At 32.1% G+C, this 25,198-nt stretch overlaps 1 protein-coding gene across 6 annotated transcripts in view; it reads left to right on the top strand.

Moving 5' to 3' along the window:
- CNOT2 (CCR4-NOT transcription complex subunit 2) overlaps window positions 1-23,763 on the top strand; it is a 110,936-nt gene extending 87,173 nt beyond the window's left edge. For 5 of the 6 annotated variants that reach the window (XM_079938288.1, XM_079938287.1, XM_079938289.1 and 2 more), the window contains exons 5-16: window positions 952-1,099; window positions 1,850-2,032; window positions 4,301-4,380; window positions 7,036-7,161; window positions 8,926-9,050; window positions 10,068-10,188; window positions 10,282-10,438; window positions 12,860-12,921; window positions 13,011-13,060; window positions 14,912-15,012; window positions 16,592-16,736; window positions 22,620-23,763. In XM_079938288.1, the coding sequence (XP_079794414.1) occupies window positions 952-1,099; window positions 1,850-2,032; window positions 4,301-4,380; window positions 7,036-7,161; window positions 8,926-9,050; window positions 10,068-10,188; window positions 10,282-10,438; window positions 12,860-12,921; window positions 13,011-13,060; window positions 14,912-15,012; window positions 16,592-16,736; window positions 22,620-22,706 (1,385 nt within the window). In that variant the 3' untranslated portion in view covers window positions 22,707-23,763. The remainder of the gene's footprint in view (window positions 1-951; window positions 1,100-1,849; window positions 2,033-4,300; window positions 4,381-7,035; window positions 7,162-8,925; window positions 9,051-10,067; window positions 10,189-10,281; window positions 10,439-12,859; window positions 12,922-13,010; window positions 13,061-14,911; window positions 15,013-16,591; window positions 16,737-22,619) is intronic. The other variant, XM_079938292.1, reaches the window with a different exon arrangement.
- The last annotated feature ends 1,435 nt before the right edge of the window (window positions 23,764-25,198 follow it).

The following is a 25,198-nucleotide window of genomic DNA, read 5'->3' as shown; positions in this document are numbered from 1 at the left end:
TATTGACATCCATAGGCAGGTGTGATGACAAAATAAGTGATAGCTGAACAAACTTGCTTTGAGGGATAAAAAACATCCAGAACATTAAATATCCACAATAATTATTCTGAATCATTAACAAAATAATAATTTATATTTCATATTAACACAAGGCAGGAAACAATAAGTTTATCCCAGATGGTTAATTTTTCTTTTTAATGTTTTGTTTCTGAATGGTAAACTCCTCAGTAGGTTTTGAAAAATACACATATTGGAACACATCCATTCCCACATCTGGCCCCAGAAATACTAGACAAATAAAGGTCATTCATTGTACTTTGAAATCTTTTAAAATGTTATATATTCTTGTCTCTTATAGCTATATCAGGTTGAGTTTTTAACAGTTGATGACATTTTATGTTGGGTTTGTAAAAAATTGTAATGTTGAGAAGTATGTATGTGTAAATAGTAATAAAGAGACTTTTTCTTAAATGCATTTGAAAAGGATCATATAAAAATTAAAGCTCCTTCAGCAAAGTGGGGATTAAATGTCTGCGTACCTCAGTTATGATTTAAAACATAAAAACACACAAGATTGCAAATTTCTTAAAGGCATATTTGTACAAAATGTTTTTATTCTGAAACATAAGTCATCTAATTTGTTATAGTCATTGGTAGACAGTTTATTGTAAAATAGAAATATGCAAAGAAGATAGAAATATGAAAGCAAAGAAGAAATATGAAAGATAGAATAATGGAAGCAATATGAAAATTCATAATATTAAATTTCAGACATACATTTTTGTTAAAATCAGAGTCCATTTGGAGTGAAATGAATATTTCCATTTAAAATTTTCATATTATATTAATGTTAGGTCAGTTTTTAATGTTTTAAATTACCAACTCCAGAAGATGGATAACAATTTCATTCCTGATGGCAATGAATTTCCTTCTTCTGAATTTTTTTAATAGGTGCACTAGGCCTTCCAATGAGGGGGATGAGCAACAATACCCCTCAGTTAAATCGCAGCTTATCACAAGGCACTCAGTTACCGAGCCACGTCACGCCAACAACAGGGGTACCAACAATGTCACTTCACACGCCTCCATCTCCAAGCAGGTATTTATTGATGGACCAGAATATTTCTCAAAATGTATCTTTGTAGATTAAGCAAGCTTTTTAGTTTTTTAATAAGGTAACTAATTATTTGATTTTCTGGTTCAGTGCCTTTCACTGAGGAAAAGAAAGTTGATACCCTATGCTCATTTTATTTCATTGCAAATTGATAAGTATAGTGTAAGATGCTTTTATCTTGCAGCTAGGGTATTGGTTATTAGCTGGGATGGGTATCAAGGATTAATCACCACCTGGGGGGCTTTTTTCAAAAGCATGCTCTCCTCCTCAAAGGAGGACGTGCAATTTCAGATCACTCCTCAGATAATTCTGTTTATTGCTCCCTCACCACACATCCATTGCTCTAGTGAGAATAAAATAAAACAGATTTACAAAAATGGTGCATATTAGTTTGAAGAAGCTAGAATGACATACATTTGGAATGAAATTATTCTGAATATATATGTGAAATAACATTTGTATTTTATGTCATAGTCACACCAATAGTTCTCTCATCTTCAATATCACCATATATTCTTCTGTGATTTGCCCTTTCTTGTTGGTTTGTTTACTTTGGCTTTTCAAAGAGCTTTTTTTCTTTTCAAATGACCAGACAAAAGAGTTAAATGAATAAAAATTAGCAATGCAATTTGAAAGTATATTTGAGATTCTAGGATTAGGCCAATTGATTATTTACAGAGAATTTTAATGAGTGATTGTAGAGAGCTTATTTAGTATAATGGACTTCTTTTTCAGGGGTATTTTGCCTATGAATCCTAGGAATATGATGAACCACTCCCAGGTTGGTCAGGGCATTGGAATTCCTAGCAGGACAAATAGCATGAGCAGTTCAGGGTTAGGTAGCCCCAACAGAAGCTCGCCAAGCATAATATGTATGCCAAAGCAGCAGCCTTCTCGACAGCCTTTTACTGTGAACAGGTAAGATATTTATTGATACTGTGTATAATTGTTCTTTCTGGGTATTTTCAAATTTGCCTTTTCATATTCAACATTCTGTTCTTGAGTCTTGGCTTCTGTTTCATAAGTGTGTTTCATCATATATTTTGACCAAAGCTTCTCTTTCTGTTACATATCACAACTTCAACCTCCCAAACTAAAGACATGTTCTTTTGAAAATCAGTTTGCTTTTTTGTTACTGTTGTTAGAAAAGGATTGTTCTTAGGTTGCCAACTGGCAAATTTTTGTTGATATGTCCTTCCTCTATTAAATGAGGCTGGTCACCTGTGTGGTAAGAGCTTCATACCTATGAATAGGACTGGAGACATATTTGACTATTACTGCCTTGCTTCATTTATGCTTTGGTTAAGTTGCTTTTCAACTGAATTTCAGTTTTGTTCTTTGGAGACTTAATAACAGAGACTTTTTGAAGACTACATCTGTAGTATTTGAAAATAGTGTCATGTCCTGCGATTTAAAAAGATGAATTTGCGCTTTTCACTCCTTTTTGCACTGGTCATTGCATATACTGCTATGCAAATAATAGTTAACAATATGAAAAACAGTTACCCATTTTGTTAGGATTTTAAAGCTATTCAGGTAATTTATATGAGAGTTATGTCTACAATAGGGCTTTCTTTACTGTAAAAAAAAAAAAGCATTTTAGTTTGATTGTTCATTTTTTTTTAATGGGGAATATGGGGAGAAAGGATGTTGCTATCATCAGAGCCATTTAATTCACTTTCTTTTATCTAATACTCGTAAATTCTGAATTAAAATAGGTTATTAGCACATTTCCTTTTTAATCTTCATCCCATAACCTCCAATTCTTACTTTTATTTAGACTTATGATTACTTCTTTTATAATTTGACTGCTCTTTTAATTTTTACAGAAGTTATTTTTGTAAAGGGTTATCAAAATTCTCATCTCCTTGACGTTTCCTAATGATATAATACTTCTTGGGCTTTAACACATCTTTCTGCATTCTTGTAGTATCGTTCATTGAATGTATGTTTAAATTTTTTGCCTTTCCATATTTTTTCACATTCTAGTTTTTAAAAAATACTTTGCTTATAAATTGTCAATGAAGTATGGGTCTCTAAAGCCCTGCTTATTATTATTGATAAGTTGTATGTATTATGGAATGTTTTCATCTCTTACTACTTACTCAGTGTTTGAGGATACCTATATCATCAGCAGTTCTAACATGCTATTAAACAGAAGTTTCTGTTGACTTTTCTGCTCTTCTCTAGAGTGTTTCACCAACTGCATTATTTTATGAAAATATTGTTTGGCCATAGTTAGTTTTATAAATCTAGGCAAAAAATTAAAAACCCAGTCATCTTCAAATAGTTTAACCTTACTCATAACAGTAATACACTGTCTTTTATCAGATTATTTGATGTGAAAGTTGCATACTTTCATTTTAGAATTTGCATTAACGATTCTTGTTGACATGCTTAATTACTCTGGCCTTGCTTTAAATTCAGCCTTATTTTTTGTTTGTTTGTTTTCCCATGTTTAGGCTTGTGCAAAAAAGGGAAGCTGTGGTAACTATTTACCAAGTACCTTACTTTAGAATTAAGAGCACTATGGAGAGATTTTTATTTTTAAGTAGCTAAAAGATAAACTAGATGATGTGTTTTAGAACACTGAATTCAGTTAAAGAAAAGCACCATTTAATTCACGTCAGCTGAACATTTACTGAGTGCCTTTTGTAGCCTCCTGAATGCTAAGGGCAGGAGATGCAAAGAAGTATATGACATGAACCCTGTCCATGAGGAGTTTATGTTCTAGTTGGGAAAGACAGACTGTATGAAAGATCTTTTATGAAAAGTAATAATAGTACATTTTACCAGTAGTGGAAGAAAAACAAGTATTCAGGAACAGTAGTCTTAAAATAAATTGCCTATTTTTGAGGTTTATTACTTCTTCCATTATATCCAGTAAGTTGGCTCTCCAAGTATACAAAACTACACCCTTAATCTCTATTTTCCTCAAGGCCTATATAAATTCTTTGCTTTTTGTTTTTTAATTCATCTGTTTAAGATGTTTTGGTTCTCAGTTGTTCATGAAAGGACTTTAGGGAAGCTTTAAGTAACAATAAAGATTCAACTCAAAAAAAAATTAGTATTTGTTTTTAAACATGTTGTTTTATATGAGGAGATCAAAAGTAAACACTTTTGTTTTTCTTCATCTGAAAGTTAGTGTTCTTACTGTATATCTAAAATTATTTTCTATGTACCCAGTATGTCTGGATTTGGAATGAACAGGAATCAGGCATTTGGAATGAATAACTCCTTATCAAGTAACATTTTTAATGGAACAGGTAAGCTTATTCTGGAGCCAGTACCCTATAAAAATACGATAGATCTTGAAATATAAAGCAATTCAACATACTAGTCAAAATATTAAAGGAATTTTTGTGTTAAGATGATAGAACTTAATATAGGGAGAATTTGACAGGAAATAGGATTTAATTCAGTGAACAGTTGAAAGATAGTTAAATATATTTTTTTCACTTGGCATGTTAATAGCACAGTGTTATAACATCAGATTTATTTCCTTAACATCTGGAGAAAGTGTAAACATTTACTTAGTCTGTACTTGTGCCTCAGAATCTTTTTTGCTTCAAGAGCTTTTCCTATCTCAGTCCTGTCACTACAGTCTAAACTAGGTTGAGTGGTATGGCATTCTGGCTATAGAGACCCAGATTGAAGAAACCTTTAAAATTATATGGAGCACTTACAATTTTTTCTTAATAGTTTTAATAATACTAATTTTGGCATTTAACTCTTACAAATTTTTAATCCAGTTTTATGTGTAAAATTCAGAATTTAATTACATGGAAAACCAATTCTGATTTTGACAGTAAAGAATTCTTGCAGTCTGTTGGTTTATTTCTTTTATCAGCTGCTTCAGACAGAAGAGAACAGGAGGCTTTGTTGCTGTTCTGCTTCAGGTTTCACCTTCTTCCACCCTTGCCTCCAAACCCTTTCCTGAGAAAGGAAATAAAGGATGTTTTATGGTCATAGGAGCAAAAATGAATATGATTGTTGAGAGAGAAATACGCGTGAAGGAAGTGGAAGGTGAAAGAATGATCAATGAAATGGGGCGTACGTGAAAGCACGAGAAGATTTAGTAATTGAAATGACATTTCTGGCTATCGGCTTTTAATTTTTCAGTGTTATTGTATGTATAGTAGCATAGATTGACCAAGTGAGACTTTAAAATGTCAAATTTTAGCATTTAAAGTTTTGAGTTCTAATGGAAAATACCCTATTTCATTGTTCCTCAAATGCAGATTTTTTTCATATTTTAATATCTCTGAAATTAGGCTGCATATCATAGTTTAATTAGCAAGGTTTTTTCCCCCTAAATGAACCATAAAGTAACAGTGTGTCTCACAGTGCCATCTTATATTCTGAATTATGGTTTATACACTTCTGTAAATTTTAGAATTATTTTTAAGTCATTTTTAACTAAGTATATTTTACACTAGGAAAATTGTTTCCAAGTCTTACCCTAAAAATAAAAATTTGTGAGTTAATACTATTTTTAGGTTAAAATTATTCTCAAATAACATATGGTAGTTTTAAACTCCATCTTAGAGGACCTGAAGAAGTGTATTAAAAGTTAATACTTATTGAAAGTTTTTAGTTAATTTGTAATCAAGTAATTCAAGAGATTGCTTTTTAAATTAAAGCACTATATAAATTGTTAATGTCTATTGTTGCCCTTTTATATAGTAATATCTTTTTAAAATTCAGAATTCATGAACTGCAATTTCTTTAAAAACAATGGGTATGAATGATTTTATCTTTTACCCTTCATAAATTTTAAATTGTCACCTGACTTGGAATGTAACTGTTTCCTATCAACAAAGTAATCTTGAGTTAATAGTTTCTTTCTGAGATTCTTCTAATTATGAAACTTAGAGAAAAATTAAAATTAACTGGAAAAGGGGGCAAAATAAATTGAAAATGGTTATAATAAACTAGATGAAACAGATTAAAGAAAAAGTATAGTGCAGGGTAAAGCTAAGCTAGAAAATAAGTTCTTCAAAAATTAAGAGTATAAGATTGTAAGAATAATAGAATAATAAATGTTGAGAAGAGATCAAGGTGACGATTAAAATAGGCAAAGTAGAAATGTTGGGTTAAATTTATTTTTTAAAAGGAAAGAAACTGATTTTTTTTAATTCAAAATGAACAAAAATAAATTTTATTCATTCCTTATATATTTATTGAGCGCCTACTGTGTAATAGGTAATATAAACTTCTGGGCTTTGTATCATATTCTCATACAATTCACTCACTAGACGTGAGAACCCTACACTGACCTACGTTCTCCACCCTACTTTATACCCTCAGCTGCAAAACACACGTCCACACACACACGTGCACATGCACACGCGCACAAACATTTCACACACTCACGTGCATACACCTTTGTGTATGGGACTAATAGGCCACAGGAAAAAAGAAGTCCTTAGGGCTTCTGCTTCCATTGCCTATGCCTCAAATATGATTCAGGCTATCTGTAGGAGGCAGTGTCATTATCACACCTATGTTATAAATGAAGCTCCAAGCATTCCAGATACAACCTCTGCTTTTGGATACAATGAAAGAGTAGTTTTATCGCAACAGTCTCCCCTCTTGCTAACTAACAACGTATAACTTGAGTACCATCTTTCACAGGGGAAATAGTGTATCACCTTACTCCTTATTCTCTGTTAAGTCTCTAGGATTTGGGATTTTTATTATGCTAGTAAGTACATATTGCTTTGCTGAATTGTTCATAAAATTCTTTCACATGAAGTCAATCCACAAATATTTATTGTACATTTACATATGCCAAGTACAGTGCTGTACATTGTTTAGGAAGAAGGCACTGTTATTTCAAACTTTATTATAGTTCGTCTTTAATAACCTCTTTAAAATGTTTGTAGAATCAGTAACTAGTGTTTTTTCTTATTATTTAGATGGAAGTGAAAATGTGACAGGATTGGACCTTTCAGATTTTCCAGCATTAGCAGACCGAAATAGAAGGGAAGGAAGTGGTAACCCAACTCCATTAATAAACCCCTTGGCTGGAAGAGCTCCTTATGGTAATTAATTAAGCTTTTAAATTATGGCCAGTGAAAACTTTCTGTTGCACGCACGTACACATATATATATGTACGTATATGCATGTGTGTGTACACACATGTATTTATGTGTTTTCTAATCAGAGTAGTGTAATTTTGTCAGAGTTGATAAATGCAAAGTGCTTTTTTCTCCCAGAATACCATGATAGCAGAGTTAAATGGGAAAACTTAATTTGTATAGAAATCCCAAAAGGAAGTCTTCATTGGTATTCAGAAGTTATTTTCTTCTGGCATTTCTGCCTTAATTCACCTTAATAATGATTCTATGGTCTGCCTCTTCTCAATTCATCACACATTTTTTAAAAGAATACATTCCCACATTCCTAGTGATTAATAATGACTAACCATACATTAACAATTTTTTCTAAGCCAGTTTCTCAACCTCCACACTACTGACATTTGAGTAGGTAGTTTCTTGTAAATGAGGGGCTGTCCTGTGCATTGTAGAATATTTAGCAACATCCCTGGCCTCTGCCTACTTGCTGCCAGTAGCACCACCCACCCACCCCCGCATTGTGACAACCACAGATCTCTCCAGATTTTGACAAATGTCTCATGGGGAAAAAAATTACCTCCTGTTGAGAACTGCCGTGGGTCATGTATAGTTTATGTAGGCTCTTGGTCACCATTAATACCCTTTTTCACTGTCTTTAATAAATAAGAGATTGGCTAATAGATGCTGAATGAACTAGACATGAAAATTATATAATAGGAATATAACCATATTCTTTTTATCCTTTGCACATACTTGTTTGCTTTTGGTAGAATCTGATACAGACCAGTAGCAGAAACAATGAACTTAGAGGGATCATTTCATCACTTTTCTAAGATAACTATTTTTCCCATTTTCAACCAAGAGGGATTTCTGTGGCTTTCAAAATATGAATACAAATAACAACATGTGAAGAAGGGAAAAATTTATTATTATACACATTAAGTTTCCTAATTAGCCTTCCCCCCCAGAAAAAAACAAAAATGATCTGCCCTGGAAGTTGAGTACCTAGCTACTTGATTCTCAGTTCAGACTCTAATGTTTTTAACCTTTCCTCATAGGTCCATTTTTTCATCCCTTTAATCATTCCCGTTGCTCTCCTTGGACCACCTCTAGTTTCTCCATATCGTTCTTGAATTGTGGAGCCCCAAACTGGATATTGTTCTCCAATAAGGGCCTGACTAATGCCAAGTATAGTGGGAGGATTACTTACCAGTTCTTGCATGTTTTACATCTATTACATGGAGTCCAAGAAAATCTGAAATAATATGGAGTTGTTTTATAATTGATTGCAATTTGCTCACCCTGTAAGTCACTTTCAAGTAGAATACTGACATGTTCTTTAAATTTTATTTTGTTCATTTGTATTTGACAATTAACTGGTATTTATAATAACTAGTCAAATATTTAAAGCAAGTTTTTAAACCAAAAATTTTCATAATTATTACCAATATCAAACTATGTTTTTTCAGCATCTGTATATGACATTAGATTAGAATTATAAGATTACCACTTATTTCCCTTGTATTATTTTGTATATTTAGCTATTAATCAGTATATAAGAATTTAGTTATTCATTGTTACCCAGAACACCAATTTTTTGAAGTTTCCTTTCATAGCGTAATTTAAAAATCCTTTTGGTATATTATTGTGAGAAAAGTTAACTTTTTATAATTTGTAGCAAAATATCATAAATATCAATTGCAATTCTCTGGATTATTTTCATTACATAGTTGGAATGGTAACAAAACCAGCAAATGAGCAATCCCAGGACTTCTCAATACACAACGAAGATTTTCCCGCGTTACCTGGTTCCAGTTATAAAGATCCAACATCAAGTAATGATGACAGTAAATCTGTAAGTAACTGAGAATTATGTATGTGAATTATATAGTTTTTTCCCTTCAGATTTCTGTTACATTAACAGTTTTGTACACTATATTAAGGACTTATTAAGTACTATTATGAAATTGTTTATCTTGAATATCTGTAATAACCTAACTTCTGAAGATGTGGAAAACCTTTACAACTTAGAAGATAGCCTATTTTTTTCCCTATTTCATATAGGTTTGCAAATTTCTGTTGAACTTCTCAGAGTTAATTTAGACTTTTATTGTAGTCCCTGTCAGCTGGATCCCATGAAGTTTGATATTATAGCCTTCTAAGGAGCTGTGTTTTTCTTGAGTAAGTTTTCTCCTTGAAGAATCTTTATACACATTTTTATTCCTGTGTTGATTCAGCCAACCCAGCTTCCTCTTTCTGACTTAACGAGTGTGTTTATTTCTTCCACATTTCACTGAAAATAGCTTTTTGTGTGTGTGATGGGAGTGTATATTGTTAAAATAATTGATAAAAGAAGATTATTGGGTAAGAATTAAAATAAATATGAATTTTAAAAGTTCATAATTAAAATTTAAAAAATAAAAAGTTCATATTTTCTAACTTATCTTGGAGGTTTTTATGGTGATATTTTAGGTAATGTACTATATTTAGTTTGTCTTCTAAATATACTTCTAAAATATACTTCTAAAAATACTAATAAAGTATTGAGGAGTGTAACTCAAGAGTATCCCAAAATGAAAAGTTCTGAGATAGAGAGGCTTTTTTTGTCTGTGACTGAAGATCTGAGATAAATAAGAATATTTTCCATATATTTCTTGTCCTTTAAGTACTCAAATATGTACAATACAGGATTTATTTGTATACCATGGCACAGTTGTGGAAACAAAAAATTTCATGTAGAACTTGAAAAACAGGTAATAATTTACTACCAACTTAAATATAATAAAAAATGAATAGAAAAGTACTAGTATATGAACTTGAAATTTTTACACATAACAAATTTTAATGTCACATTTAATTTTTTTCATGTTAGAATTTGAATACATCTGGCAAGACAACTTCAAGTACAGATGGACCCAAATTCCCTGGAGATAAAAGTTCAACAACACAAAATAATAACCAGCAGAAAAAAGGGATCCAGGTGTTACCTGATGGTGGGACTCTATAAAATATATCAAAGATATTATAGAATTCACTTTTTTTACTTTTTCCTCAAAGATAAAAATGACTGTGTTTTTCTTATCCAGGTCGGGTTACTAACATTCCCCAAGGGATGGTGACAGACCAGTTTGGAATGATTGGCCTGTTAACATTTATCAGGGCAGCAGAGACAGACCCAGGAATGGTACATCTTGCATTAGGAAGTGACTTAACAACATTAGGCCTCAATCTGAACTCTCCTGAGTAAGTTTCTTTCTTTTCTCCCTACATTTGTGTATAGTACCTCCCTGCAGTTTTTAATTTCATGTCTGCAAATTATATCACCTGCTGCCACTCATTGTTGCTGGTATTTGCTGACTCTTTGGGTCATTCCCTCTTATATTAGTTCCTGGATCACTCTCACTTTATAGTAATATTCCTCTTATAATTTAGCAGTTTCAGTATACACATATATGGTCTTTCCTAAATCCTGAAATCCCAGCTTCTTGAATTTCTCTCCAAAAATCGTACCCTTCATCATACCTCAGCTGCTCACTTCTTTAGTCATCCCTTTGACTTCGTCATTTTTGGTAACCTCAGTTTCTCTGTAAGATTGTGCTGCCATGCCACTTCCTGTTTTCCATTTCTCTCCCTCTTCTACGGGCTCCTGTAATCATTAGATTCCATTGGGACCTTCATCCCACTGATTCTTGTACCTTTTTACTGTTCCTCAACATCCCTGTCTCTCTTCCCCTTAGATGAATTCACTTCTTCTCCGGTTAAATTCTATGGTCAGTCATGATTGCTTCTTTACATATACCCCTGACTGCTTTGCCCCTCTCTTGCTTTGTCATACTTGCATGGCAAAAACTACAACCCTGGTTATATCTGCCTGTTCCACTCTTGACCTGTGCTACTAAGCCTGGCTAGAGAAAAATACACAACTTCACTGCCTGGTCTCACTTCAGATTCATGGCCAGGAACCTCAAGAATGAGCCCTTAATTCTGCCAGCCATAATCAAGCTGGCATGCCTACTCCATTCATTCTTTTGTTCTCTTGTGCAACTGTTTTACACTTGCCTCTTCAAACCTCTAATACCTTTCCCCCTGTGCTTAGTGTCAGATGGTGACCTTGCTTTTTATTTCTACTTTACTAAGAACGAAGGAAGCAATCAGAAGAGTGTCAGTGTAGTCCTGCCACGAAATCAGTCACCTACAACCATCTGCACCTACCTTACTCTTGTCTTCCACCCTGTTGCCATAGCTGATTCATGCTTTCTACCTAAAACCTTTGAAAACTCAAAGATATGGATCTAACAATTTTTTGCACTTTGTTGCATCATTTCCATCAGCATACAAATACGCTGTTACTTCTTCCATGTTAACAGATGCCTTCTCTTGATCCACCTTATTCTATAAGTTATTGCCCCCCCACACCCCAATTTCTTTATTCTCCTTTGGAGCAAAACTCCTCAGGAGAGCCATTTTTGTATCTCCTATTCAGTGCTACATTATTTCTCACTTTTTTGTTTTTTTTTTTTTTGGCTGTACTTCACAGCTTGTGGGATCTTAGTTCCCCACCAAGGATCGAACCTGAGGGCCCCGGCAGTGAGAGCACCAAGTCCTGACCACTGGACTGCCAGGGAATTCCCTGTTTCTCACTACCTTTAACTGCTTCCACCCTGGTTTGAATCACCATATTCTCTTGCTTGGATTAGTCCATTAGCCAATCAGGTGTCCCTGATTCTCCCTTTGCCGCTTATAATCTTTTGTTCATATGACAGCCAGGACAATCCTTTTTGAATAAGTTCATTCTCTGCTCAATACACAGTTAGGTTTTGCAGTTTTATTATGATTAAAAACCCAAAATCTTGATAGGCCTACTAATCTGTACGGGCATGATCTGTGTCTCTCCTCTACCTACACCTTAACAGCTTCTCCCTTTGTTCACCCTATTCCAGTTTCACTGGCCTTCTTGCTGTACGTCAGACATGTCAGTCATAACTCTGCATTAGTTGCTCTAGCAGTTCCCTCTGACTACGGTAGTTTTCTACCAGATAACAGATATGGTTATCTCCCTCATATCCTTCAAATCTTTGTTCAAACGTGACCTTCTAAATGTGCCCTAACCTGACTGCCCTATTTAATTATGCAACTAATCTTCCCTCCCTACCCCACCACTAACATGGAATACTATTTATGTATTACGTAAATTGTTTTTGTGTGCCTCCCTCCCAATCCACCATCTTCAACCAGAAAGTAAGTTTCACGTTATCAGTGATCTTTGTTATGTTTGCTGATGTATAAGCATGCTAGTGCCAGGCATATAATAATAGACACTCAGTAAATGTTTGCTGAATTTGAGCTTTGGTTTTTAATAATTGCTGATATTTTTCCTCTGGCCATATAAATGGGAAAGTAATTGTACTTTAATTCATTGTATTAATGAATTTAAAGCATTCTGAGTTGAAGTAATAATTGATATACAGATATGTGTGTGTATGTATTTTTAACCTTGTTTCAGTTTCCTGCTGTATAAGTCATAGTAAAACCAAGAAAAGATATTAGTAATTTAAAGATGCTCATTTTACATTTGAAGTCGTTGTTTTTCCTGATTTGCTGAAATAAAATTAGAAATCTCTTTCTACTTTGGACTTCAGAATGTTTTTTTTCTCCTTCATTCAGAAATCTCTACCCCAAATTTGCATCACCCTGGGCATCTTCACCTTGTCGACCTCAAGACATAGGTAGGAGAATCTATTTTTGTTCAGACCTTTAAAAAATATACTTGTAACTGAGAATCAGTTAATAAGGCTTTTTTCATTTTATTATCCAGACTTCCATGTTCCATCTGAGTACTTAACGAACATTCACATTAGGGATAAGGTGAGTGTAGTTTATTATTCTACTCAGCATGAACTTATCTATTTTCAGGTGCTGTTTTGCAGTTCAGACAGCATAATATTTTTGAAATATTTAACAGTGGTCTCAGGGGTATGCTTTTGTATGTCCATTCAGTTATATGTAATAGTTTAATTTCTATTTTTGTTTATAATCCTGTGTTTTGATGAGGTCTGGGTTATATTTTAAAAATATTTTAAAAACAATGTTAGGACCAGTAAAATCTTTCTTATAGTTATTAGTAACAGGGTACAATCATAACCACAGTTGATGGGAATAAAGTAACTTGGAAAATTTGATGAATTTCCTTCTGATATTCTCATTTTATGTTTACAGATAAAATGTTTTTAATGAAAAAATATATATTTTAAAACTGTAATCTTTGACTTTTTTATGTAATCTTTTTCTATGTTTTCATTACCTGAATTTCTAGTTATAAAATAATATTAACAGATTAGAACTTTAATCTTTTTTTTTTTTTTTCTTTTTCTTGAGAAAGAAAATAACACCTTTGCTTTAGGGTAAAGCACTGAGAGTTCAATTTTGTTAGAATGGTATCTAGATTTTGGTTATGTGAAAGGATAGATACAGTTTGTTAAAAATGATATATTTGTGTTATACTTACGTGCATAAATATGTGTAATATAAATATATATAAATGACAGCGTTCTGCGTCTGTGCCATGCAGTTGTGTAGCCAAACGGTTGTTGATGTTGTGGACAGGCAACTAAAGAGATACACGTATTTCTCGACATGTCTTTTAATACTTGAGTAGATGGAAGACAAGAAGTACGAGATAGAGCTAGTTTTTTCTGTCTGTGGACTGTATGATTTGCTGCCACCTCCACTATAGCACTCATTTTTTGCTCCAATTATCTGAGGGTTCCAGAACCTTTTCTTATGCCAGCTTAAGAAATAATAATTTAGGAGAATTTGTCACATTCAAGACTGCTGCCTGAATGGGGATAATATGAATGGAGAGAAAAGTAACATTCAGAGAGTGTGTAACAACAGTTAAACATTTAGTTACAGGACTAGGTAAAGAAAAGAATGTTTTCATTTCAGTGAGCTTTTAATAAAGATTTGTCTTACTGTGAGAATTTGAGACTATTGAACTTGTGTTTGATAGTTTGGTAGGCAGTTATGTTTCTACTTTATGGAGCGACATGTAAAGCAGTCATCTTTTCATCATCCATTTAAACAAAGAACTATCCCTTTATGATTTTTGTACTTAACTGTGATTTGCTAAAAATACATGATCGATTTGTGAATCACTGTCAGATGTAGATTCAGTTACTATTTCTTTTAAGTCTTCTGTGAGGCACTCTACAGAAGGTGCATTCACATTGTCACTTAATTTCATTTACATTTTTAGTAATCCTTATAGGTATCATTGACTACATTTTATAACTGAAAGTTCAGAGACATTAAATAACTTGGATATGGTCATATTAGTCAGGAATGAAACTAAGACTTGAATGTAAGTCCTGCATTTCTGAGCAGCACAGTGTTCCACTATTGCCACGTTGAGTATTAATAAACACCTCGAGTAAAACAGTGTTAGGTCTTGCTTAGAAGTTTTTATTTAGCGTTTTTCCCCTATTAGTACCTAAAATAAATGTATCAGAAATAATTATTAAATGACTTTAGTCATTTAAATGATAAAACTTCCCTTTAGAATTATATAACTATACCTCTGTAATCATGTAATAACAGTTGTCTGCTACAAAGAGGGGTTTCTGTTTTATCTTTCCATTTTTACTTTAGTGCAATCAATTATATGTTAGGATTTTCAAGTTCATTTTACATTTCAGAATAATTTTATTTCTTTTCCAGCTGGCTGCAATAAAACTTGGTCGATACGGAGAAGACCTTCTCTTCTATCTCTATTACATGAATGGAGGAGACGTATTACAACTTTTAGCTGCAGTAGAGCTGTATGTTCAAAGTATTTTTAAAAACTTTTGTATTATAGTGGATATTGTTTATTCTAAAAACTTCTTTTTTAAAATGATGGTGGCTGTAGTTTTTGTCTTTGTTTTTAAAGTGGAACTATTTCTTCATCAAGAAATCTAAGTTTTTTATATTTAGTAAAAATTAATTTAGATTGAAACCTTATATTACCATGTCTTCATAATCACTGTATACATAAAAACAATTTCAAATTTAAATAACTGTAAATGTATAAGAAGACAGAATCAATTTGATTCATGGGTATGATGAATCTAATTTTTATAAATATGAAGTATGAGGTGTGGTTCATACCTGTGGTTCATCTTACTCCTTGTGGAACCACATATGTTAATGACAGTGAATTTCATCATTTAAGAAATATTTATTAAACATTGTATGGGCAAGGCACTGTGCATATTTCTTGTGTATTTTGAAATATTGATAAGGTCCACATTCATTATCAGAAGCCTATTGGCCAACTTAAATAAATTAAGTCTTAAGAAATTGGTCCATTGAATACATTGTTTTTCTGAGCATTTTTGTTTTTACCTAATGCTCTGAGAATAAAAACTTTGTGTCATTTTTTATATGTCCAGGTGGTAACATTTTGTTACCAATAGACTATTCTATTAATCATGTTTACTGTAGAGTGAATTGTTACTAAAAACTTACGATGTAATGATTGGGAGACCTTTTTATAGATTTAATAAGTATTTTATAATATTCCTAATAACATTTCTATAAATGACCTTGGATCAGATACTTTAAAATGTAAAATTCACTGTGTTGATAATAAATTGTTTTTTTATTTCTCAACTGAGAATGTTTTTTTCCATGTTTTCCCTCATTTTTTGTAAGATAGCAATTGTTACCTGTTCGTTTTAATTTATTCATAAGTAAATAAATTCATCAGTCATTCATTCATTCATCACTGGCAGTTCTGTCTCATATCTTATTTATGACTAAAAATATATAAATATATAAAATATATGTCTAAAATAAAATATATGTCTAAAATAACCCCTCGTTGTATTGATAGGGAGGTATTTGTTTGCATGGAGGTTTTTCAGCATAGTTACAAATTTTATGTGAATTTATGTAGTTAATTCAAATAGGCTTTGTATTTAGTTTCTTACAAAATAATACAAATAGTTGGGGGTTTTGTTTGTTTTAATAGGTATCTTAATTTCTATTGAATATTAAGAAGAACGAGAAAGGAGTGAAGTTTCTGGAACACAGTGATCTTTGGTCTGCCAAAGTTTTTATCACATTGCTCATAGAGCTTTTAAGATCTCGTTTTGTTTGCATAAAAAAATTCTTCAGTTAAATAAAGATGTGTGTGTTAATTAAAGAGTGTGGTTTTTGGGCAAATTAAGAAAGTCTTTTCCTATGTTTATTTTACTAGGTTGTATTTAATAACAATAAAAATCAGGGAAAAGAAGCATCAATATTTATGTATTTTATGTGTGACTATTTTCTGAAAAAATGTTTTACAAAATGTTGAAAATGTTTGATGTGAGCCACAGGAAAAAATTAATTGTCTTTTTCTCTTAAAAATTGAAGTTTTAACCGTGATTGGAGATACCACAAAGAAGAACGAGTATGGATTACCAGGGCACCAGGCATGGAGCCAACAATGAAAACCAATACATATGAGAGGGGAACATATTACTTCTTTGACTGTCTTAACTGGAGGAAAGTAGCTAAGGTATATTTTTTTCCATGTGCAAATGTGTAACTATAAATCTAGATTTTAAAAAGAAGTGTCCTCTTTTATCTGTTTATATGTACCAGTACATCCATTTCAATAATGTGCCAGATATTTGCTGAGTCTTTTAAAAGGTCTCCACCTCCTTGGCTTGATTTAAACTCTAGGAGAGTATCTGGAAACAGCTCATTTTACCTGTAGTTTAGGAAAATGATTGAATTTGGTAAGAAATTTTGTAATTTTTCACAAGCCTTGGTAACACTTGAAATATTTTTGTGTCTACTCAGTTGTAAAATAAAGATACCCTCTTGCAATCCCGGTCATGTATTCTTATATTATTATTACTTTAAGCAAATATGAGATTTGTCCTAAAACCAGTATAAATATATTTTTATATATTTTTTATGTAATATATATATTTTTTCATATAAAACCAGTATATAGGCTTTTTAAACACTTGCACTCTTCGCAGGAAATGTGCTTGAGTTTTTATTTGCAAGTGATATAAAGAAAGAAAATCACAAGCATTAATCATGATTGTTCCTTTGACTAGTATGCTGAATATCTGGGGAAAGAGGCCAGTGGAAAAAGTTGTTTTGGTTTGCAAATTTTCCTTACAAAAACACCTTTCTAACTGTCCCATGTGAACAGTTTGCATCAGTGTCATAGCATATTACACATTTGTGTTTAGTTCCTTATGTATGTACTTAGTCTACCTAGAAGAAAATATAGCTCACATAGATTTCATAACTCCAGGATTTCTCTGAATGCCTTTTCCATTGATAGGTCTTAGGATTAAAAACTAAAGAGTTAATTTTGTTGGTTTTATTAAGTTTAAACAGAAAAAAAATATTTCTTGACAGTTCATTGGGTAATTTTTTAGTTGTTGGCTTGGGGTTTTTGTTTTTTTTTAATCAGCTTTACTAAACTGATGAAAGAGTAAAACATTTTAAAAAGATAGTGTAAAATGCTTACCAGATAATTATTACAAAATTTTACATCACAAGAAGACTTCATATAAAACATGAAATAGAAGGGATGAGCCCAACAAAAACACCCAAAAGAAGACACATACAAAAGGTTAAATCTTTTTTTATTACTACCTTTGCATGTTTCTCTAATGGTAAATGTTATTGCTTCTCAGACCAAATCTGTATACCACCCTACACTGTATTTGAGTTATTTTAACAATTCTAATTAATATGCATGTCTTGACTTTAAAAGGTAGATCCATGAAATAAGTAATAAGTAATTAATTACAAATAGTATACAGGACATTGTGTATGTTACCTGTTCTTTAAGAAGTGTAGTGAAGTAGAAAACCTTAGTTTTTTGTATCAGGATTTGAAATTAACTCCTGTTTCTGCTATTCATACTTTGACCTTGTATAAGTTTCCTTTCCATGTCTGCTTCCCTATCTTTTAAGTCAAAATGATTTTTGCCTCCTGATTTATCATGTAGCTTAATTGATATTACACAGGCACACATATACACTGAGTACAGTGCTTGGCATATATTGGGTATTTGATATAGGAGAGTAGTTGTGGTAGTTTGTTGCTGTTGTTTTTATCATCATTATTATTACAGCTTGTTACTGTTCTTCCAAGATGGAAAAATTCTGATTATTGTTAGGTTAGGTCAGTGGTTCTCAAACCTTAGCTTGCATCAGAATTACCTGGAGGCCATGTTAAAACACAACCTGCTGGGTCATACCTGCATTGTTTCTGGTTCAGCAAGTCTGTGGATGGGACTTGAGGATTTGCATTGGCTAGCAACTTCCCAAGTGATGCCAGTGATCATTGTTGGTCTTTGGCTTCATAGTTTGAGAACCTGGTTCTTCAGGAGAGAAAGAGTATCTTTGGAAGGGAAAAATTCTAATAGTAAATGACTGAAATTTTCTCTATTCAGTTGAAGCTTTTTGCTCAATATCATCATAAATTATTCCAAACATATGTACAAAAAGAAATAGGTATTTGCAATAATAGATAGATGTGTAATTTTAGTTGAATTTTAGTTTGGTATCTGTGAAGAAATCAACTTAAGTGAAAAAAATCAATTTCCCAGAACTTAGTTCTCCCCATAAAATTAATATTCAGAAACAACTTGAACATTAATAAGGCCCCTAATTTCCCACAAAAGCAATTCCTCAGTCAGGTAAATGTCATGTTAAAGAAAATTATTTGTGTGTGTGTGTGTGTGCATAAAGTAATAATTTTACCTAATTTTATCTGATCTCTCCTATGTACAGTTGAGCTTTTGTCTTAACTTTTACCTTTAAAATTTTTAGCTGTGAAGTTGGAAAATAAAATTTGAGAAATATTATTATTAAACTATTTTTGAAAAATCTTAAGGTAATTTACTGGCCACTTGTGCTGATACTCTTCAACAAAATTATCTTCATAGTGATGAAAGCAAACATTTCATAGTGATGAAAGCAAGCAGAAATATTGGTTTCTATCAAGTATTAATATGCAGCTCACTTCTTTTGATTATATTTAAAGAATTCATGGACTTAAAACTTTTAAGTTGTGTTATATTCACAGAATAAACTTTTCACAAAGGCTTCTGAGTTTTTGTTTGTTTTGTTTTTTAAGGATGTTTTCAGTGTTTTTCCAGAAATTGGATTAGGAATTAAGAAATTTAGTTCCATAGTATATTTATTAACAGACTTCATCAAACTACAGAAAATCCATTGACGTGCCATGTCCCAAGTCAAAGTCCCCATCTGTAAAGTGGTTGTGGTTTATTATTCACAGGTAAAGAACATGCATTTAATAGCTTCAACTCATAAGAAGCCTTCAGTATGAATTAGTATTATAAGTAATAACTTGATGTTATCATGGTATCATTGAAAAGTATTGAACTGATCTAGACCATAATCAGGTCTTTAATCTCACTTCTATGAGGTTCTTTCTTTCACTTTTGCAAATAACTTAATATTTTCAGAGAATTGAAGAAGTGTAATTTTAAGTAAGGGATTAGATTATTTAAATCAGAAGTATTCCTTATCCCCTAAAAATTCTGTGAGTTCTAGGATTCAGCCCATTATTTATATAAAGAATTTCCTGTATGTACATAAAAATTTTGACACTGTATTTGCTTATTCTCTTTTAGATAATCTTGATTTGTCAGCAGACTATGTGGTCTATCCTATATGTAATTTAGCTAGAATAATTCACTGTCCCATTAATTTAAAAATTTGTTATATATAGTCTCAATGAGTAAGATTTTTAAAATAATTTTATCCACAGAGAATTTTTAGGTGATGGAAGCCCCCCCCCCCCCATTATCAATAGCTTTCTCAAACTAAAGACTTAAAAGTTTCAGAACTCTTTCAGTCTGACTTCACCTTGTGGGTCCAACACTGAATAGGATTTTTAATGCTTAGGATTCTTTATGATATCATAACCTGCTATAAATGTGATTTTTTTATACCTAGAACTCTTTCTAGCCTTTAAACGATTAAACTGTAATCTAAAAATCTTTTCTCCATTAAAGCAAATATATACATAGAACTTCTAATACCTGATCTTGGAATATTTAAAAAATTTAAGTGTTCTGTTCCTAAAACAAATGAAGAAAACTTGGGTTCATTGATTCATCAGCCATTAATTACACATCCTCTGGGAGCCTGGAAGCTCAGTAGTATTCTCAGTAGTAGGTAGTGATAAACAAAACAGACACACTTCTTGCCCCTACAGATTTTACAAAGGTGTGTGTGTGTGGTATGTGTTGTGTGTGTACATATAACATAAACATGTAAAAAAGATACTATCAGTTAATCAGGGAACAAAGAGATTGTAAGCTTTATGTCTTTTAAGAAGACATAGAAGAGAAAAAAATGATTTAAAAAAATGGGAGACAAAATTTGATTCTGAATCTGATATATAAGGTCTGAGATTTTCTTAATTATAATATTAAAATATTTATGCTCCCTAGGTTTAAACTGATCTTTTTTTTTTTTTTTTAATATGTAGCGGGGGGAAATGTGTGCATTGATGAAGTTACTCTAGTTTAAATTCTGATTATACAGTGTAGTTTACCAGTGCACAATGATGAGGATAAAACAATTGAAGAAAATTTTAATTTATATAAATATAACTTAGTGGAGTATATGATTTGTCAGTTACAAATAGACTTTTTACCCAATAACTACACATACTTTAGAACTAAAATTAGCCAATTTTAATAAAAGAATGCTACAGCAAGAAGATACTTCCTCCACTAATATAGATATTTATCTTCAGCCAGGCAATAAAATTCTTTCAAAGCCTGGACAGAGTAGGGAGAGAGGGAGAGGTGTCTGCACAATGCATTAAGAAGGCTGTGGTGATTGTGATGGTGATTCTGGTGTTTGCTAGTTTTTACTGATAAGCAAAGAAGCTCTGTGCCTTAGTTGACTCTGAAGTGAACTTTTTAAAAGTCATCACAGGGTGCCTTCTTTATCAACATTTGTCAGTGGACTGAATTTTTTCAACATTATTTATGGATAGGGGTGTAATTAAGTAGTTTTGGTTTTGGATCTTGGGCTAAAAATATTAAAAATAATGTGTTATACTAGAAAAATCATGTGCTTTGGTGTACTACAGATCTGGATCCTAATCCTAGATCTGCCATTTATTGTATGACTTGGGCAAGTTACTTGTGAGCCTCATTTTCCTCCAGTGCAAATATGAAGATAACGATATCTACTTTACAGACTTACAAAGATGAGATTAAACTTAGCTTTGTCTCTAGTTTTGACATATATTAGGCTTCTGATAAATTATACCTGCTATTTCTGTAATTGTTATTGTAATAACCTTAAATTCTAAATACTTGGTTTTATATCTCAAAATTTAATCATGACCTAGGTTTTCATTTTAATTTAATAATGAAATTTTCACTTAATTTAATAATGGAAACATCTGCTGTGGGATTAATTTGAAATAAGACAGATAAGGTGAAATATGTTAAGCCATGGTACTAACATTACTTGTTGGCTTTCTTTAGTACATAATACATATTATGGTTCATAGTGTTTTAAATGGGATTAACTGAGATAGTTTGTGCTACTTGAATTCAGGTTGTAGAATTAATAATTTTCGAACCTCTAGGTTTTGGATTTAAAAAGGTATGTTTTTGGTTTGCTTTTTTTTAATGTACAAAGTCATATTCTGTACCTCTTGATCTTGGAGTATCATGAAGAATTTGCTTCACCATTCTTAAATTTTAAAATTCATGTAGTGTTTTGAAAGTTTAATTAAAATGAGCTATATAGTTCATCTTCAGGTGTGCCTACAGCAAAACCACTGTCTAGTTTGGGGTGGCAGTTACATCTTTTCAGGGTTTTTGGGTTTGTGAAATGGGAAGTCTGGAGATGTGTGAGTTTTAAGTTCATTGTTTTCCCGAGATAGCAAGTTTAGAGTAACTTTATTTGCTTCTTTTAAAAAGAACATGTGATAAGACAAATTGGAAAAGCCTTTATTTCTAAACTTTTTTCATGGAAAAAAAAGTAAAGTTTTAAGTTTTATACTTCATTGAAGGTAGCTTTACTTTAAATATCCTATAATTTTCAATGCTTTTTATTAGTGATATAGTAATTGCTCCCTTCAAACTTTTATTTTTGAGCAAAAAAATGCATAGAATTTGTGTCATAAAGTAAATGTTCATGACTAGTCTCTGGCTTTTATGCAGAAAGTCTACATTTTTGTACTTATCAGATAGAAACTACAGCATATTATTTTTCTTCAAGCTATATTTTACTTAGCGGGAAAAAGTTAATATCTCTGTTCGTTCTCATACCTGTAGTTATTTTATTTGTTCATATAGTAAATATATTTTGACAAAAATGTGAGATCAAACGAAAGGAAATCATCTAAATTTTTAAATTTGGTTTTATAGGAGTTCCATCTGGAATATGACAAATTAGAAGAACGGCCTCACCTGCCATCCACCTTCAACTACAACCCTGCTCAGCAAGCCTTCTAAAAAAAGACTTCCCTTTTCTTGGGGTATGGCTGTCTCAGCACAATACTCAACATAACTGCAGAACTGATGTGGCTCAGGCACCCTGGTTTTAATTCCTTGAGGATCTGGCAATTGGCTTACGCAAAGGGTCACCATTTGAGGTCCTGCCTTACTAATTATGTGCTGCCCAACAACTAAATTTGTAATTTGTTTTTCTCTAGTTCGAGCAGGGTCTGAATTTTTTCATTTATTTTCTTTTTTGCCAGCAGACAGACTTGGGTCTGTAAAGACAAGCAAGTACACTGAAAGAAGTTTACCATTTAGTTTCTAAAATGTAAAAAAGAAAACCCACAAAAGACTCAACAGAATTAGACCACAAAATTTGCATTGTTCATTGTAGCACTATTGGTAATAAAATAACAAATGTTTGTGCATTTTTATGTGAAGATCCTTCTCGTATTTCATTTGGAAAGATGAGCAAGGTCTGCTTCCTTCATTTTACTTCCCCTTCTGTTTTTGAAAGGCAGTTTCGCCAAGCTTAACGCAAGAATATATGACTGTTTAGAAGAAAGATATTGCCACAATCTCTGGATGGTTTCCAGGGTTGTGTTATTACTGAGCTTCATCTTTCCAGAATGAGCAAAACACTGTCCAGTCTTTGTTACGATTTTGTAATAAATGTGTACATTTTTTTTAAATTTTTGGACATCACATGAATAAAGGTATGTATGTACGAATGTGTATATATTATATATATGACATCTATTTTGGAAAATGTTTGCCCTGCTGTACCTCATTTTTAGGAGGTGTGCATGGATGCAATATATGAAAATGGGACATTCTGGAACTGCTGGTCAGGGGACTTTGTCGCCCTGTGCACTAAAGGGCCAGATTTTCAGCAGCCAAGGACATCCATACCCAAGTGAATGTGATGGGACTTAAAGAAGTGAACTGAGACAATTCACTCTGGCTGTTTGAACAGCAGCGTTTCATAGGAAGAGAAAAAAAGATCAATCTTGTATTTTCTGACCACATAAAGGCTTCTTCTCTTTGTAATAAAGTAGAAAAGCTCTCCTCACTGCAGTGTTGACTTTGATTTGAAATTGTGAAATTATTTCTTCAACAGGAAAAACAGGAAAAACAACCTAAAGTTTTACAACTGAACGGTGTGACTAAACAATTTAAAACATAGTCTTTTTTTTCCAGCTTTTGACAGCTTATTTAATGGAACCATATACCGTTTCACTTGTAGGTTAAAAATGTAGACATTCTTAGTATTAACCAAGTTCAGAACAGAGAAAACTATTTTTTAAATGAATAATGGCAGCACTAGAAATAAAACTTCCTGAACACTCTTGAGACCCAATCAAAATACTCTGCTTTTGTGAGAAGTGTATAAGATATTTCTTGTTAGACCTTTGAGATATATCTTAAAGAAGTAATATGCAAATTAAGGTAAGCCAAAGAGGAGGAGTGGGGTAGACTTCCCCTTCACTTTGATCGCCTGGTTATTTCACATGCAAGTTGATGGATTCTTTTCCATCTACAGATACTATATTTAAAAATGTTTGAAGGCTGAAGCTATGAAAGCAGAACTAGAGATAGAAGTTAAAAAAAAAAGTGTTGATTCTTTAAATTTTCATTTTTAACGTATTTTTCTATGAAGAATGGAAGTTTGTTGACATGTACCAAATCATGTTTGAAAATGAAACATTTATGACCTTGCTGTATTTGCATATCAGGAATATAAAATGACTTAAGATTTACCTTTTTCTATATATTTTGAGATATGAGAAACTGACATAAAAATATCAGGATTTTTTAATCTTTAGATTTAAACAAAGCATCTCTTCTGTAGGAAAATGGAACTTATGTATTCTAGTTTAACTTTTGTGCAAAAAAACTTCACAGAACACATATGTAATTTGACATCTGTTAAATCCAGAAATCGATTTCTTAAAAAGAGGTTACATTTTTTCATAATAATTTACTTTGTAAAATGTAACTTTTCCTACATAATCATAAGAAACAGCTGGAAAGAAAAAAGAAAATGGAAGGGGATCTTTATTCTTATGAGTATAAACATAACAGTATAAAGTGTCACCACCATCATGACTAGTAGGTACTGTGTGAATGACTCAAAAACAAAACAGCTCAAGTGGTTTGTTGTCTGGCCTCTAGCTGTTTGCTTTAACTGCCATATGAAAAGTTTTAAGTGCACATTTTTCCAGTTTTCTGAATTCTATTTACCCTGAATCATCAAAATGAGAAAACTCTTACATGTAAACCAACTTTTTATAACTTAATAAAATTGTCAGAAATTACCATGTTCTTGACTCCAAATCCAAGTATTAAAATTCGATTTGAAATCTTTAAAATATGATATTAAACTCTTTAATATAACACACTGTTATATTCCTTGGTTTTATAACTTGTGGTCATATTGTACATGTACAGAAGTTGACATAAACTAATATTTCAAATTTTCTTTCTTAGATTTAATTATCTTAATT

The sequence above is a fragment of the Stenella coeruleoalba genome, assembly GCF_951394435.1.
Source record: "Stenella coeruleoalba genome assembly, chromosome: 11".
NCBI lineage: Eukaryota > Metazoa > Chordata > Mammalia > Artiodactyla > Delphinidae > Stenella > Stenella coeruleoalba.
This window is presented reverse-complemented; position numbering and strand designations above follow the sequence as displayed.